Source organism: Orcinus orca, chromosome 6, assembly GCF_937001465.1.
Source record: "Orcinus orca chromosome 6, mOrcOrc1.1, whole genome shotgun sequence".
Lineage (NCBI taxonomy): Eukaryota > Metazoa > Chordata > Mammalia > Artiodactyla > Delphinidae > Orcinus > Orcinus orca.
The window spans coordinates 23157764-23176359 of NC_064564.1; the positions used below are offsets into that span (position 1 = coordinate 23157764).

General features: G+C 39.7%; 1 protein-coding gene across 1 annotated transcript in view; it reads left to right on the top strand.

The window, feature by feature from the left end:
* The window catches only part of LOC125964635 (zinc finger protein OZF-like), a 38714-nt gene extending 20893 nt beyond the window's left edge, over positions 1-17821 (top strand). The window contains 4 exon segments of the mRNA XM_049710910.1: positions 848-940; positions 5720-6776; positions 6778-12417; positions 17521-17821. Coding sequence (XP_049566867.1) covers positions 848-940; positions 5720-6776; positions 6778-6859 — 1232 coding nt within the window. The 3' untranslated portion in view covers positions 6860-12417; positions 17521-17821.
* Positions 17822-18596: the final 775 nt, after the last annotated feature.

The window sequence follows — 18596 nt, forward strand, 5'->3', positions numbered from 1 at the left end:
AATTTAATTCAAGTAAATCATTTAAATTAATTCAGTATTTGCTTGTTATTTCAGGTCTAGAGCATTCTTTAAGACTAACTTGGTCACAGTAGTAGGACAATAATACTCTCGGATACAGAGCATCTAATACCTCACATAGTAGAAGATCTTTCCACTCTTTCCAAACATCCTGTCTCTGTGTATGCTTGGGAATTTTTCCACCTATTGTGTTTGGGTTCTTTTTCCTGCATTGTTGGAAGCTTTCTTATATGAATGTACAAATTTTACTCAAGGTGACCTTTCTGTTAGAGCTTCCTGCCTCTCTCTCAGCATACCTCTTTCCTCTGAAATATTTTACTCCAGAAATTCTACTTGTTTTGGCTTTCCTGAACTCTGAACTTTGCATTCTGTAGTTCAGCAGGCTGTGATTTGGTGTCTTCTTTCTGTACCATAACCTAGAAATTATGTTTCTTTCCCTTCTCTCAGAGGTCCTTGTTTTCCAGTGCCATTGTCTCATGTGTAATCCCTAAAGGTCATTATTTTATTGATTTTGTATGGTTTCCAGTTGATTGGCATGTACCATTATTCCTCTTACACCATGATGGTCATGATTGGAAGTTCCTGTGCAGAGCCTCATTTAAACCTCTGTACATGTAGACTCAGTGTTATGTATCCTTATGATTCAGGGCTTTAATGAGATCAATTCCTTTTTAGATTCAGAAAAAAACTATATTGTAGTTTCCTCTCCAAAGGAAAGGTCAAATGAGCACCATCAGTTTGCTACTCCTATAACTATTCCTTCCCTCACATTCATGTGCATTAAAGCCAGTTCAGCTGATCTAAATGCCATATTATTTCCCATTTACAGGGTATTATTTTACAAAACCAGATGTAATCATCAAGTTGGAGCAAGATGATCCATTGTTATTAGAGGAAGAATTTCTAAACAAGAGCCATGCAGGTGAGTTGAGTACTTTAGACACAACTCCAGGGGAAGTTAGATCCAAAATGGTCAGTTAGAGGTGGACATTGTGAAATAGTTTAAACACTTTTCTTTGTGAGGACTTATATCTTGAAGTGTGTAAAGAGTATACCAAATATGATGTAAATGAGTGTGTAAGAAAAGGGATGGAATATTAGCACATTGATTTTCTCATCTTACAAATAGTAAGCGTCAAGATACAGTACAAACCCAAATACATAGATGATTATTCTAAATACAAATGATATAAACATTTCCATTCAAACATGCAATTTAGCAGTCATTCACATGGGGAATTTTCTTCAGTTTTATGCATTGTTACTTTAGAAGTCAAGAGTCAGTAAATCATGTATTTGGTCCTGGTTTCTCTGTTGTTTCTGTGGCCTCTTTAGTATCTCTACACTAGACCATTTCATATTGATTACAGCACCTTTATGACATGTTTTAATAATGAGCTGATCAAATTTCAAAAAATACTCATGAGATTTTTTTTGGCATGATATTAAACCTTGAATTTAACTTTGAAAAATTGAATTCAGCCTTGACTGAGATTAGTGAATCCTGAATTATTTTTATATGTTTTCTTAATTTACCACTTTATATTTCTGATTTTCCAAATTAATTTTAGGTATGTCTCAAATACAGTCTAATAGCATTTTCTTTTAATAGTTTACATTAACCCATTCATATTGATCGGCAGTTACTTCTAAATGCTGTTTCTGTGTATAATGTTACAGAAGCTCTTCAGTAATAGCCCTGCTTTCTTTTCTTTTTAGAATAAGTGTGTTTTTCTCCTAATAACGTAGTTAGGTTGTACTTTGGCTTAAGGTGTGACCATAAAAATTTATAATCTCATGCAATTGCTTAATGACCATTTATTTAGACAATGTCTAGTAATCACCTGATGTGTAAACAGTTATGAAATTAAAATGCTTACTTTCTCTTCCTTCCCATATTTTAACACCCAACTTTAGTTTCTTTTATAATCTCTCTTAGTTTTTACCTCTTCAATATCATTGTGACCGTTACTTGATTTGTCAGCTGTAAGTTATGTATTTGGCTTCCTAGCTTTTCAAGATGTGAAAAACATCAGGATTACATCTCATTACTTTTGTTACATCTTACTTTTCCGATATTGAATATATTTTTTCTAAACGTCCAAATTCTTAAGGCCTCTAAAAGAGAGTTGTAAAACAGCACAGAAATGAGAGTAATTAATTACTATAAATTTTATGAGTGATGTGACGTGTAATGATGCAGAAACTTGTGCTTAAGAAAGACCTGATGTTTTTCTGATCCAGTCATATTCTGTTTCTTTATGAGAATGATAATTCCATGGGTGGTCACTCTGTACTATTTCTTATCATGGACAGAATAGTTGTATGTATATTTATGCTAAGTTTCATATTTTTATAACCATGAGGAGACAAATCAAACAGTGGGAAATGATATTTGTTATAAATATACCTCAGAAAGAATTTATTTCTATAATACATAAGGCATTCAGCTCTTAAGACAGATATCTCCTTAGTATGGCCTTCCATGACTATCGTATTTTAAATGTCACTCCTGTGTCAAATAGTCTTATTTCCTCCTTTTTTCTGTTTCATTTTTCTCCCAACCACTCAACACCTAATATACTATTGTGAAGTACGAATTTTTCTCTCTGTCTCTTTCCACTGGAATATAAGCTCTCTGAGAGCAGATATTTAAAATATTTTATTTTCTGATTCAGTACCTGAGACAAAAACTTGGGACTCAAATGTATGTTAAATATTAAACTACTAAAATTGTTAGTAAAAAGGTAAGCAACCCATTTAAAAAAGAGTCAAAGTCCATAAAGAGGCATTTCTCAAAGAAGGGGATGAATGGCATAGATGAAAAAAAAATGCTTACTCTGGGAAGCACAAATTCAGAGCAGATCACACTGTAGTATGATGTTCTTCCCACTCAATTTTCAAACATGGAGAAGTTTTATGATTCCAAGAGTATGATGATATGCAGGGAATCATCAGCAAGGCAGGAGCGGTATTAATTGGTATTTGGGAAAACAGATTAGCATTTTCTTTAAATTTTAACATACCTGTTCCCCATGACTCAGTAGTTTCACTCCCAGGTTTATCTTCTAGAGTTTCCTGTACATTTTCACTGGGAAACAAAATAAGATACTTTTCATACAACATTTGTAAAAAGGCCAATTTTGGAAGGAACCTCAATACTAATTTACATGTGAACTTAAAGTTAAATCATGATATAATAATACAATGGAATATTACACACTGCAGGACAACCATGGTCTATGAAGCTAAAATGAAAATTATGCATATGAAATCAAGCAGCAAAAGTCTATTGGTAGAAAAATGCCATATAAATAATGGTCAGAAACAAAAAACTGAATAGTATCTTGTTATTTGGAACAGAATGTTAAAACATACACACATACAAAAATTAAGATGTACTTAAAATGAATGTGTATGGGTAAATTATTTGGTGTATTATAATGCACCAGAAAAGAATATTCCCTACTTTATTCCTGCCTCTTCTGGGACATTATATATAATTAATATTGTGTAGTTACATTGGATTGACCATAAGGTTAGAGGGAGGTATTTCATACTTATTGATGCAGCAGTCAAATTTCTTTGACTAAGCGAGTGTAACTGAGAGTGGTCTGGGTAGCTCTGAAACATACTGCATTTAAAAAAAAAATATATATATATATATATATATATATATATATATACACACACACACACATATATATATGTGTATATATATATATTTTTTTTTTGGCTGCGTTGGGTCTTTGTTGCTGTGCACAGGCTTTCTCTAGTTGCAGTGGGCGGGGGCTACACTTCATTGTGGTGCACGGGCTTCTCTTGTTGCGGAGCACAGGCTCTAGGCACATGGGCTTCAGTAGTTGTGGCTCACGGGCTCTAGAGTGCAGGCTCAGTAGTTGTGGCGCACAGGCTTAGTTGCTCTGCGGCATGTGGGATCTTCCCGGACCAGGGCTCAAACCCTTTTCCCCTGCATTGGCAGGCAGATTCTTAACCACTTCACCACCAGCGAAGTTCCATACTGCATTTTTAAGGACTACTAATTTATATCATATCACAGAGGAGTGCACAAATAATCAGAATGAGAGTTCTGTTTCAGATTTAGGAGCACAAAGCTGCATGAAATATATTTTATAGGCTCTAAGAAGGTATCAGTTGAAAGAGGAACCATTATTTTAGGGGTAGCTAAAAAACTCAACATGCCATTAATTTTAAGATGAATCCTGATTTAAGTGATAATAATTTGCTTAAAAATGTGTGTGCCTCAATGTGCACATGTGCTCCCATCTAGTCATTGTTAAGATGAATAGTATAGGCAGTACTTATTGTGAGAGTGTAAATTAGTGTTGGGGAGCTCTAAGAAGGTATTTTCTTGGTCAAGTTTAGAGAATAGTATTGCCTCAAAAGATATCTAGATTAATCTTTAATCCTTAAATTGGGATATAGAGTTACTTAGAGAAAGGATTGTGAGTAGAAGGTAAATGTTGAAACTGAAAAATATTATTGTAGATAAGGAACCACTGATAGGAGACAAAATAGCCTGGCCAGGCTAGATTGGAAAATATGGAGTTGTGAAATGGTAGCTAGAATATCTAATGTGCCTGGAGTTGTTAAAAAAAAAAAAAGTTGTTTTCCAGAATGATACCACTTAACTCCTGTTTTCTGTTGTATTTAGAGTAGTGTGTTCAGTGCCACCTTAGGTTTTAGCATAGGGCTGGCATTTTACATCAAAGGTTAAAATAGCCTAGGTAAGATGAGTCACACATATGAAAGAAACTTTTATGTGAAATGAATAAAAAGGGTATTTCTAAATAGGCTTTTGGAAACAGGTTGAAACATGCTATTTAAGGATCTCAGCTAATAGAAACTAAGTATGTTGAGAAGTAGGTGGAGTGCTTATATAGAGATTAGTCATGGTTAAGACTAGTTTCAAGAGAGTGAGTAATCATAGTGAAAGTGGAAACTTATGATTTGATGTTCAAGAGAGTTTTGTTGTTGAACAACCCTGGTATAGTAAACTAAGGCATTAGAGCCAGCATATAGAAGTGAATTCATTCTAGGTCAAATTATGGTTTTACCTCTCATCACTTTTACACTTCTTGTACATTTGTATTTCTGTGAATAACTCCAGGAGGATTTGAGCTTGAGCTATACAATTGTTTCTATAATCAGGAGAAAATTAGTGCAATTATAAATTTATTTTAGTGTTGATGTGTTTAGAATAGAAAAGGGGGGACTCCAGCTGGAAACTTGTAGACTTCCCACTGTAATCTCTAGTTGGAAGTATAAGGACCTGGACATTGTTATTCTTCCTCAGTCCAATCCCTTCTTTGATCTATCATTTGAAAACCCTTATTAACTGATTTTTCTTACAATTCTACCTACTGCTCATAATCAGTCATCCCAGTCTCTCATTTTCAGATTTCCTGAGTGAACCACTTTTGAGAGTCCTATTATCTATTTACCATTCATTTCCTTATTTTTAAAATGCCAACTATATAGTAATAATCATCATAATTTTGTTGTCCTTTTTTCTCAAGGAGTATAGGAATAGTATAAACATTTGGAATGTTTATTTCAGGGAGACTTGGTGCCTAGAAAGCAAATAATTAAATACAATATAGCACATATATATAAAGGGTGCATCCTATAAGAAATGTGTTTAATGTTCATAAGATTTTAATTTTCTTTATTTTATAAGACAGCAAACTTGATAACCTCTTAGAGAAAAGTCTGGCAAATCAAGGAAAATACTTGCAGGAAGACTTTTTTGCTCAACTTCAGAATAAAGACACAGTTGAGAAAACTTTCCGCCAGGAGTTACACTGCACAGAACATCAAAGCACTCACTCAGAAATAAAGACCTTTGAAATTGGAGGAAACTTAAGCCCTGATGCAGCCCTTACCATTCCCCAGAAATGTGACACAAAAGGGAGCTTCCGTCATGATACCATATTTTGGCAAACCTCGCCCGCTCAGTCTACCTTTAGTGTACATCAGAGAACTCAAATAAGGGTGAAACCCTATGGATGTAAAGAATGTGGAAAATCCTTCTCTAGGAAGTATTACCTTATTGGACATCAGAGAACTCATACTGGGGAGAGACCTTATGCATGTAATGAATGTGAGAAAACTTTTACCCACACATCACACCTCAGAGATCATCAGAGAACTCATACAGGGGAGAAACCGTATGAATGTAGTGAGTGCGGGAAAGCTTTTAGCCATAAGTCAACCATAAAAAGACATCAGAGAAGTCACACAGGTGAGAAGCCCTATGAGTGTAATAAATGTGGAAAAGTCTTCTATACAAAGTTTCACCTCACTGAGCATCAGAGTAGTCACACAGGGGCAAAACGCTATGAATGTAGTGAGTGTGGAAAATCTATCTGTAGGAAGTCATACCTCGTTGTGCATCAGAGAATTCACACAGGGGAGAAACCCTATGAATGTAATGAGTGTGGAATACTTTTCTATAGGAAGTCATACCTCACTGGACATCAGAGAACTCATAGTGGGGAGAGACCTTATGCATGTAATGAATGTGAGAAAACTTTTACCCACATGTCAAACCTCAGAGAACATCAGAGAACTCATACAGGGGAGAAACCTTATGAATGTAGTGAGTGTGGGAAAGCTTTTAGCCATAAGTCAACCCTAAAAAGACATCAGAGAAATCACACAGGGGAGAAACCCTATGAGTGTAATAAATGTGGAAAATGTCTCTCTAGGAAGTCTCACCTCACTCGGCATCAAAATTCACACAGAACAGAAACCTTAACAGTGTAGTAAGTGTGGAAAATCCTTCTGTGAAAATTCTCATCTACCTCTGCATCAGTGAATTCACGGAGGAGAAACCCAATGAATGGGTTGAATGTGAGAAAGCTTTAACTAGATGCCAGTCCTAAAGATTTCAGAGAACTCACACTGGGGAGAAATCCTATTAGTAATGAACGTGAGAAAGTTTTCCCCTATAAACTGAACCTCAGAGTACATCAGACAGTCCCCACGTGGGAGAAACCTTATCAACGTAGTAAACTTTAGAAAACTTAAAGCAGCAACCCAGGCCTAAGAACACATCAGAGAAGTCACACGGGGAAATCCCATTAACATGATGAATATGGGAAAGCTTTTAGCCAGAAGTCAGGTCTTAGAACACATCAGACTGAGAAACTCTATGAATGTAATGGATATGGGGAAACTTTGACTGGAAGTGCAGCATCAGAGAACTCAGGGGAAGATCAATGAATATAATAAACCTGGAAATTTTCTCTTCGAGAAATCAACCATCAATCAACAAAACTCACAGAGAAATCCCTCATGTGCATTGTGTGTGGATAGTGTTTCAACCAGATTTCAGCCCTCACTGGACATTAGAGGACTCACACAAGAGGTAAATCCTTGAAATGAATCACTTATGAACAGTCTTTCCACCAGACTACCCAGTGGGTGTTCGAAATTTACACAGGAAAAACATCCTGTGAAGGTAATGGATGAGGAAAACTTTTTTCCCCAAAGACCACCTTCAATTTAATTGTACTGGAATCCAACATGAGGGTAGTGGGAATTATGCACTTTTTATGTAAAAACTATCATTATGTAAACATGTTAGAGAATACATTTGGATAGTTAAAATACCTCATGTTCCTATTTTCTCTTACTGTCTTCTGGCCAGCGTATAAAAGATATACAATTGTTACTGAATTGCCTCTTCAGGAAAGAAGCCAAACAATGTTTTCTGCAAGACTTTTATTGTCTCAGGGTCACCAGTGCATTTAGTGTGAACATTATATTCATTATGCAAAAGTCATATGCACAGTCGTTGGGAGAACAAATCTGATTCAATTGAGTTGCTGTGAACAGTGGTACTCACTATTTACCCTGTAAACAGAAAAAGGAGTTGTATTTCCATTCTCTTTTAGTTCAAAATATTTTAAAATTATCTGGGACTCTTTTGATCTAAATGTTATTTAGAAGTGTATTGTTCAGTCTGCAAATGTTTTGATATTTCTGGCTGTTTTTTTAATTAATTCTAGCTTCATTGTCTTTTGAATTGTGCATTATGACCCACAATGTTGTCTATCTCAATCAAAGTGCCATCTGAGCTTAAAAATGTGTATTCTGCTGTTGTAGAATAAAGTATTCTATAAATGTTGATTAGATCCCATTGATTGATGGTGCTGCTCAGTTCAACTGTGTCCTTGTTTCGACTGATGGATCCATTAAGTACAAATGGAAGTTTGTTGAAATCTCAAACTATAATTGTTTTCAGTTCTTTTTTAAAAAAATTATTTATTTTTGGTTGCTTTGGATCTTTATTGCTGCGCGTGGACTTTCTCTTGTTGCGGCAAGCAGGGGCTACTCAGCATTGCGGTGCTCGGGCTTCTCTTGTTGCGAAGCAGGCTTAGTAGTTGTGGCGCATGGGCTTAGTCACTCTGCGGCATGTGGGATCTTCCTGGATCAGGGCTCAAACCCATGTCCTCTGTACTGGCAGGCAGATTCTTAACCACTGTGCCACCAGGGAAGTCCCAGTTCTTGCCTCCTATTTTGATCTGTTTTTAAACACATACCCTTAAGGCTTGTTCTATCTTCTGCTGAATCTACCCCTTTACCATTATGTAATGCTCCTCTTTATTCCTGATAATTTTCCTTTTGTTAATTCAGCTTTGTCTGAAAGTAATAAAGCTACTGTAGTTTACTTTTGTTTTTTTTTTAATGGCTTTTAAAATTTTATTTATTTATTTATTTATTTGGCTTAGTTGCGGCATGCCAGACCCTTCGTTGCGGTGCGTGTTCTCTTCGTTGCGGTTCGCAGGCTTCTCTCTAGTTGTGGCACACAGGCTCCAGAGTATGTGGGCTCAGTAGTTGCAGTGCGCAGGCTTAGTTGCCCTGTGGCATGTGAGATCGTAGTTCCCCAACCAGGGATCGAACCCATGTGCCCTGCATTGGAAGGTGGAATTTTAACCACTGGACCACCAGGAATTCCCTTCATCCCTTTACCTTTAATATATCTTTTTACATTCAAAGGGGTTTTGTATAGATAGCATATATTTGGGTCTTTTTTTAATCCACTCTGAGATTGTTTTTTCATTGGTATATTTAGATAATTCACATATATCTGCCGTTTTAAAATATTTATTCATTGTACTTTTTCATTCTTCTCTTTTTCTGCTGTGTGTAAATTTTTTTTTTTTTTTTGCGGTACGTGGGCCTCTCACTGTTGTGGCCTCTCCCATTGCAGAGCACAGGCTCCAGACACGCAGGCTCAGCAGCCATGGTTCACGGGCCCAGCCGCTCCGCGGCATGTGGCATCTTCCTGGACCAGGGCATGAACCAGTGTCCCCTGCATCGGCAGGCGGACTCTCAACCACTGCGCCACCAGGGAAGCCCTGCCTTGTGTAATTTTAACTGTGCATTTTATGTGATTGCATTTTCTTTCCTCTTGATATACCAATTATCATTTTTAAAGCTTTAATGGTTGCCCCAGAGTACACTATACACTTAAAGGTAATTCAGGTAGCTTTCAAATAATACTCTATATGCTGGAAGTTTGAACAGCATATTCCTAGATAGTTTTATTTATATATGGCTTGGTATCCCATGGCTTCCTGGATCTGTGGTGGGAGTCTGTCACTAATTTTGAAAAACTCAGCCATTATTATTTAAAATATTTCATTTGTTTTTGCCTTCTTCTTCTGGTATCCTCATTATACATATGTTGCTTCCTTTGTAATTGTCCACACATCCCTTGGGTGTTCTGTCTGGTTTTTTTTCCTTTTATTCCTCTTGCATTTCAATTTGCTGTTTCCATCTTGAAGTTCATTGATTGTTCCTCTGCTGTGTCCAGGCTACTTGGGAGCCCATCAAAGGTATTTTCATTTCTGCTGTAGTGTTCTTTTTTTTTTTATAAATTTACTTTTTATTTATTTATTTTTGGCTGCATTGGGTCTTTGTTGCTGCTCACGGGCTTTCTCTAGTTGCGGTGAGCAGGGGCTACTCCTTGTTGCAGTGTGTGGGCTTCTCATTGCAGTGGCTTCTCTTGTTGCAGAGCATGGGCTCTAGGCATGTGGGCTTCAGTAGTTGTGGCTCGTGGACTCTAGAGTGCAGGCTCAGTAGTTGTGGCACACTGGCTTAGTTGCTCTGCAGCATGTAGGATCTTCCTGGACCAGGGATTGAACCTGTGTCCCTTGCTTTGGCAGGCGGATTCCCAACCACTGAGCCACCAGGGAAATCCCTGCTGTAGTGTTTTTAACTACTAACTTTTCCTTTAGGATCTTTCCTAGAGGTTTTTTAAAATATATATATATTTATTTATTTTTATTTATTTATTTATTTTTGGCTGCATCGGGTCTCAGTTGCGGCACGTGGGATCTTTCATTTCAGCGCATGGGCTCTTTGTTGTGGTGTGCGGGCTTCTCTCTAGTTGTGACATGTGGGTTTTCTCTTCTCTAGTTGTGGAGCATAGGCTCCAGGGCGCATGGGCTCTGTAGTTGTGGCGCGGGGGTTCCATAACGCGTGGGCTCTCTAGTTTTCGGCATGTGGGCTCTAGTTGAGGTGCATGAGCTCAGTAGTTGTGGCACACAGGCTTAGTTGCCCTGCGGCATGTGGGATCTTAGTTCCCTGACCAAGGATCGAACCCTCGTCCCCTGGTTGGAAGGAGGATTCTTTACCACTGGACCACCAGGGAAGTCCCTTTCCTACAGTTTTAATCTCTGTTCTCCTAATGTCCATTTGTATTTGCGTGTCGTCCTTTTTTTTGCAATAGAGCCTTTAGCCTATTAATCATATTTTAAAATTCCAGTCTGATAATTCCAGAATCTATCATATTTAAGTCTGGTTCTCTTGCTTGCTTTGTCTCTACATACTGTATTTTTTCTTGTCTTGTAATACATTGTAATTTTTGGCTGAAAGCCAGACATAATTTATTGGGACTTCAGTGAGAGGGTTATGTTTATCTTGCTAGGGCTTATGCTGGCATGTTCACTGCATGTTCACTGTTTGCTATACCTGTAGGTGTCTAAATCAATTTCCTCTAATATGCTTGTTTTTCTGTTCTTGATTGTCTTTGAGTTTCCCTAGAATTTCCTCCTCAGAGTCTAAATCTTGCAGTTCTTTCAGCTGTAATCCTCTTTTATGCAAGAATCCTGTTAATGAGTTGATAGGTGTGGGGGGAGGGGAAGCAGTCTATGATTACATATCAGTCTTTTACTTGACCTGTGCCCCTGGGATGTATCCTTCTCAAGTGCTTCTCAGCTTTTTGTTTCCTGTAGGTGTGAGAAACAGGGAGGCTTGGAGTTGAGTGTTTTCCTTCCCCTACATGAGTTAGATTAACTCAGAGTAATTTCTCTTAAGAACAGGCACAGAACAGTATGCTCTGGATATATTAAAAATGGCTCCTTTTCCCCCCTCCCTGCTGGAAACACGAGGGGATTTTTCTCTGACCGTCATCAGGAGAACTTGGTGGGGCTCCTTGAGGTAAAACTCATGAATGTGTGGCATTTCCCCTAAGAATAGGCTCACGGGAGTTTCTAAATCTCAAGCTAGTCCATACTCAAGCTCCAGCAGTTTGATTATATTTACCTACCAGTTTCTGGCTCTAGCAGCTTCTTCTCTTGGCAAGCTGTGTTTCTCTGTATTCACCTCTTTTGGGGCAATTGTTTTCCCAGTGACCTTGTTGCAGCAAGGGGGACCCCTTCTAGGGCCTGAGAGCGGGCTCTTGTCTAGCACTCGGAAATGAATTGTCCGAGGAGACGCACAGGCTGACAAAGCAAGAGACTTTATTGGGAAGGGGCACCTGGGTGAAGCGCAGGAGGATAAGGGAACCCAGGTGAACTGCTCTGCCATGTGGCTCGCAGTCTCGGGTTTTATGGCAATAGGCTTATCTTCCGGGTTGTCTCTGGCCAAACATTCTGACTCAGGGCCCTTCCTGGTGACGTGTGCATCGCTTAGCCCAGATGGATTCCAGTGAGGCGGATTCTGGGAGGTTGGTAGGACATAATGGACTGGAGTCTCCTCTCTCCTTTTGACCTTTCCCTAATTCTTCTGGTTGGTGGTAGCTTGTTAGCTCCATGTTCCTTACCAGGATCTCCTGTCATAAAATAACTCATGCAAATGGTTACTGTGGTGCCTGGCTAGGGTGGGCAGTTTTAATCACTGTCTCCCCTAACTACCTCAGTTGTCTGATCCAAGAAGTGTAGTTGTTCACTTTACTTGTTAGATTTTCTTCATTGTTGTGAAGATGGGACTGACAATTTCAAGGCTCTTCACATGTTGGAGTGGAAACATGAACATACCGTCTCCTCGGTTTTTGATAATGCTGCTGGGCTTGAATTATCCCTGCTCTGATGCACTTCCTCAAGGCAAAACTGAGGAGCTGTTCCAACTGCCTCTCCTTCCCAGGTAAAATCTCTGCATCACTGCTCTGGAACTGGGTTCAGGCAGTATCCTGCTTCTCCTGGAATGACATGCATGCTCAGCAAACATGCTGGATAGGGGCTGTAATGGCTAGTCTTCTTGTATTGCCCTTCCCTGTGTGGATACTCCACCCCGTGAGCTACTGTGAGGTTTATCAGGACTCAAATAATTTTGACTTAACTGTACCTGGAGTAGAGCTTCCATCCCATGTGTACCGTCTGGGTGGGGATATTCACTGCCGTGTCTGCAAGAAAGAGCTTCTGCAGCCCCGGGCGGGCAGAAATGAGAAATTCCATGTCCTGCCCCTCCTGAGGTAAAAATGCAAAATTCTGAAATGGGGGAATGGAACCCATTTGCTGGTTTGAATCTGCTCAGATTAGCATGCCCACAGCAAAGATCTGTGGGGTGGGAGAAGGGGAAAGTAATGCATTCATATTTCAGACTCTGGCTGTTCTTAGTAAAATTTAGATTTTCTCAAATCTGTGTTTTTCCCTTTACGATATGCACTACAGACAATATCCAGAAACTTTTAATAATATTTTAAAGACAATTTTCTCCAGTTAACTCGGCTTTTTTGCTGTTGTTGTTGGGTTTTTCTGTTTGTTTGTTTTTTATGTGAGTAGATGATCCACCACACCTCAGCCTCAGAAAACCCTCTGGCTGCTTTAACATTTTTCTTCTCATGTTTAGGCTTTGAAGTTTTTCTGTTGTGTACCTACATATTTTCTTCACATTTATGTTGCTTTGATTTTGAGATTCTTGGATACAAAAAGTAATTTTGTCACCAAATTTTGGAAATTTTCAAGAATTATTTCTTCAGATATTTTACCATTTTTCCCTATGTCTTAACCACACACATTCGATCACTAGTATTTTCTCACAGATCATTGATACAGTGTTCACTTGTTTCTCAGCCTATTTCTCTATCTGATCTTTAGTTTAGATAATTTCTATGGATCAAGAATGTGCCCCCATAACAAAAAGCAATTGCCTGGTTGTGCATGACTGAAAATACTGGCGTGACATATTTTGTTCATTATTACTTGTCTTTGACTGAATTAGTACCAGTTGCGCACTAAGTACTCTGTCACTAGCAGCCCAGAAGTCTAAAGACATTGCTTTTTTTTTTTTTTTTTTTTTGCGGTACGCAGGCCTCTCACTGTTGTGGCCTCTCCCGTTGCGGAGCAACAGGCTCCGGACGCGCAGGCTCAGCGGCCATGGCTCACGGGCCCAGCTGCTCCGCGGCATGTGGGATCTTCCCAGACCGGGGCACGAACCCGTGTCCCCTGCATCGGCAGGCAGACTCTCAACCACTGCGCCACCAGGGAAGCCCAAGACATTGCATATTTTAAAAGATCATTGTGGCTGTTTTGCAGAAAATATATTAAAGATGCTAACATTAGAGGCAAGTGGACCATTTGGAGGTGGCTGGAATAAACTCAGGAGAGAAACTGTGATGCCCACAGGTTTGATGTGTATTCTCAGGTTAATCCAGCTAATAGGCCTTAACTCTGTATCTTCTGGGGCAGATGTTTGTCTGCCCCCGAAGAATAAGCAGGGATTGGGTCCTGGACAGCCAATGAACTGAATCTGTTAAAACTTCCTATTTTATCATCCATGTAAATTTGATGATAGTAACACCACCACCACCTAACACTTGTAAAACACTTGCAATGGCACATTGCCACTCCTTTTATATAGATTAACGTCTTCACACTTCATAATAGCCCCATGAGGCTGTCAATATATTATACACATTTTTCAGATGAACATACAATGATTTAAGTGAGGTTAAGTGTCCTACCCAATATCCCATAGGAGACCTGAGACTTGAGCACATGGAGTCTGGAAACAAGTCCATGCCCTCAAAGGTGTGTCGTGTACCAACACTGGACAAGTCAGAGCATACTATTTGGGACTCCATCATACAAATTACAAAGGCAGACAATATATGGATTATAGAATTAAGATTTGCACAGTCAGTTCTAGATAGGTATTTCACTGAAACACATTAGAAGTACAAAAAAAACCCCCATGAAGTTTCCCTTTAGAAAGTTTTGGGTAACCTAGATGACTCTCCATTTGACCCTGCTTCTCCCCTTCTGCACCCTAATTCCTGCTCTTATACTTTAAATTTGCAAAGAAAGGGCTTCCCTGGTGGTGCAGTGGTTGAGAGTCCGCCTGCCGATGCAGGGGACACGGGTTTGTGCCCCGGTCCAGGAAGATCCCACATGCCGTGGAGCGGCTGGGCCCATGAGCCATGGCCGCTGAGGTTGTGCGTCCGGAGCCTGTGCTCCGCAACAGGAGAGGCCACAGCAGTGAGAGGCCCGTATACCACCAAAAAAAAAAAAAAAATTTTTTTGCCAAGAAAGAGTGAACTCACAGAACCATAGACACACCCCCACCCCCAGACCCTAATAAAGACAGAACCCCAGGTCCGTGCTCCATGCCTATATATCTAACTCACTGTGTGGCCCTCAGGTATGCCCTGTACCCTCCAGGACCTGTTGTTCTTCAGAGCTCTCGGATGATTTCTTGCTCAGGTGCATTCTATGATTATGATAACCACAGGCTGGTCCAGCCACAACATTGGCTCTGGTGGGAGGTGTCTGTGGTTTCTCACCACGAGTAGTACATCCTAGGTGAGTGCCTCAGGGATTCCTACTCAATAACCTCACTATTAATAGAATGAGACCAGTACAGCCTGCTGGCGTAGCCAGCAGGATTGCATGATTGTACTTGCAGTTAACCAAGGGGAGTTCCCTTTATCAGTGACTGGCTAACCCAGCTGGGTAACACCCTTTGAGGAGGCAGCAACCACTTACTGGAGGTCCATGACACTGCTTTGTGTTTTTGCATATTCCTCTGCCATGTGTTGTCAGCAGTACCCATCCCCAAGTGTCACAACTGCCATAATAATTGAACAGTTTTCCCACAGCTGCATGGTCAAGGCCATATGATCTAATAAAATGATTAGACCACTAATTATAAAGGTCTTAATTAACTGTTAATATAATCAACTATCTTCCACACCTCACGCCAAGGAGAGCTAAGGAGGGGGGATTGAATCATAAGGCTATTATCACTGCCCAAGGTGGAGCTCTGGTCAAAGGCACAAGGAAAGGGTATTCCCATAGGTAAGGTGGAGGGAAGCTTACCCCTGAAACCACTGAGGCAGTAGCATGCCAGGACTATTGTGTCCTAACCTAGATGAGTGAAATATCCTTGCAACAGAAACTCATGGCACCAAGAAAGGGGAAATTCAACCAAGACTTGCTTTCTCTAAGTGGCTGCCTCACTTCCTGCTGTAACTCTTTGTCCCCCAACCTAACGGGATACTGTGGGTGTCGGGATGTGATTTCTTTTGTGTCATGATTCATCTTGTGTGAAATCATAGGACTTACGTATATTAATTAATTTTAAATGGAGTCATAGTGGCAAATGTGAACCTACATATTGGTGGTTTTGAAATGTTCGGTATATGACTGTGGATGTCTTAGTGTGATGAATTAAGAGTGTTACTTTAAGCATAAAGACAGACATACGGATCAATGGAACAGAATAGAGAGCTTAGAAATAAACCCACACACATATGGTCAATTAATCTTCAGCAAAGGAGGCAAGAATATACAGTGGAGGAAAGAGTCTCTTTAGCAAGTCATGCTGCGAAAGCTGGCCAGCTGCATGTAAATCAGTGAAGTTAGAACACACTCTTACACCATACACAAAAATAAACTCAAGATGGCTTAAAGACTTAACTATAAGACATGACACCACAAAACTCCTGGAACAGAACATAGACAAAACATTCTCTGACATAAATTGTGACAATGTTTTCCTAGGTCACTCTACCAAGGCAATAGAAATAAAAGAAAAAATAAACAAATGGGGCCTAATCACACTTACAAGCTTTTGCACAGCAAAGGAAACCATAAACAGAACAAAAAGACAACCTATGGACTGGGAGGAAATATTTGCAAATGATGCAACTGACAGGGGCTTAATTTCCAAAATATACAAACAGCTCATACAACTCAATAACAAAAACACAAACAACCCAGTCAAAAAGTGGGCAGAAGACCTAAATAGAAATTTCTCCAAAGAAGACATACAGATGGCCAATAGCACACAAAAAGATGCTCATCATCCCTAATTATCAGAGAAATGCAAATCAAAAGTAAAATGAGATACCACCTCACACTGGTCAGAATGGCCATCATTAAAAGTTTGCAAATAACAAATGTTGGAGGGAGTGTGGAGAAAACGTAACCCTCCTACACTGTTGGTGGACATGTACGTTAGTGTAGCCACTATGGAAGACAGTATGGAGGTTCCTCAAAAAGCTAAAAATAGAATTGCTGTATAATCTAGCAATCCTACTCCTGGGCATATACCCAGACAAAACACTAATTCTACAAGATACATGCACCCCTATGTTCATAGCAGCACTATTTACAATAGCCAAGACATGGAAAAAACCTATATAAATGTCCATCTATAGATGAATAGATAAAGAAGATGTTGTATATATATACAACAAATGCTACCCAGCCATAAAAAAAGAATGAAATAATGCCATTTGCAACCACATGGATGGACCTGGAGATTATCATACTAAGTGAAGTAAGTCAAAAAGAGAAAGACAAATACCATATGATATTACTTACATATGGAATGTAAAATATGACACAAATATGACATATACGCAAAAGAAGCAGACTCATAGATAAAGAGAACAGACATGGTTGCCAAGGGTAGGGATGGATTGGGAGTTTGGGATTAGCAGATGCAAACTATTATCTATAGAATAGATAAACAACAAGGACCTACTGTATAGCACAGGGAACTATATTCATTATCCTATAACGAACCATAATGGAAAGGAATATGTGTATATATGTACAACTGAATCACTCTGATGTACACCAGAAACTAACACAACACTGTAAGTCAACTATACTTGAATTAAAAAAAAAAGTGTAGATAAGGTATTCGATGACATCCAAGGAAATACTTCACCAGAACAGAAGGAGCAACTAATGAGAGAGGAGTTCCCCCTGGGGTGTAACCACTATACCCTACCAGCAGGCTCCTTCAAATGAGACCACTGAACTCAGCAACTTGAAGGCACTTTGCTGGAGGACCGACTCCACCCTGCTGAGAGCTGTTCCCGACTGATGCTGCTGGAGCCTCTGTGGGAGCAGAAGGCAACTTCCCACTCTTGCTTGTCTCAAGACCCGTTGCTGGACCAGAGAGATTGCTGCTGGTGCTGACACATTTCTTTCTTAGACTTCTCCTTGGTGTGGTTCGTTATCCCCTTTGAACGTTAACTATTTTGACTAATCTGTGATGTGTGCTAATTTTGTGCAATAAACCAAGTGACTTGTTTCATGTATCTCCAATCACATGATTCTTACCTCGCCTTACTGCTGGGCCCTGTGACAAAACAGTGGGTCCAGTCCCTAACACAGTGTTGCAAAAAAACTTAATGGACAACTGCAAGTGTTCTGAGCATCTTGTGCCAGTGCCTTCTGAAACTCCGGAGGAGATTCAGTAACTCCTCCATAAATGTAAAATCCCTATAGGAACTTCCTGGGCGTGGCTTGGGAGCACAGCAGGCCAGCAGGCCAGGGCTTTGTTATTACTCTCCAGAGGCCTCCGGGCTTTTTCCGAAGACCTGTGTGTAAGACATTAGTGGAGGCAGACCCTAATTCTTGGGTGCTTCACTGGGACACCCAGGAAGGGGAGTCAGCTACTTACTAAGAGGGCTTACAAGAAGTCCTCCACAAAATTTCCAATACCAACACATAAGGTTCAGGTAACAGGAGAAAAACTCAAAGTCAAACTGAGATCTGAAATTATATCTTCAATTGAAAACTTAAAAATTTGGTGCAGCAGAGGGGAGAGAAGGGAGTTGATTGACTGTTGCGGATTTTTGGAATGGGCTCTGGATTGTTACTCTCAGCTGCTGAAATGTACCAACTAGCCAGTACCTCTTAAAGACCTTAAAGATCCATCTGGGCTGTGTGCTCATTTCCTCTGAGATACCACAACCTAAGCCCTCTTGGCTTTCCCCGAATGAGGGCAGAAGCAAAAAACACACCTCATGAGATACCCCTGCCACCAAGGAAAAAGCTGATAAGGTTATTAAGGCCTCTGGTGAC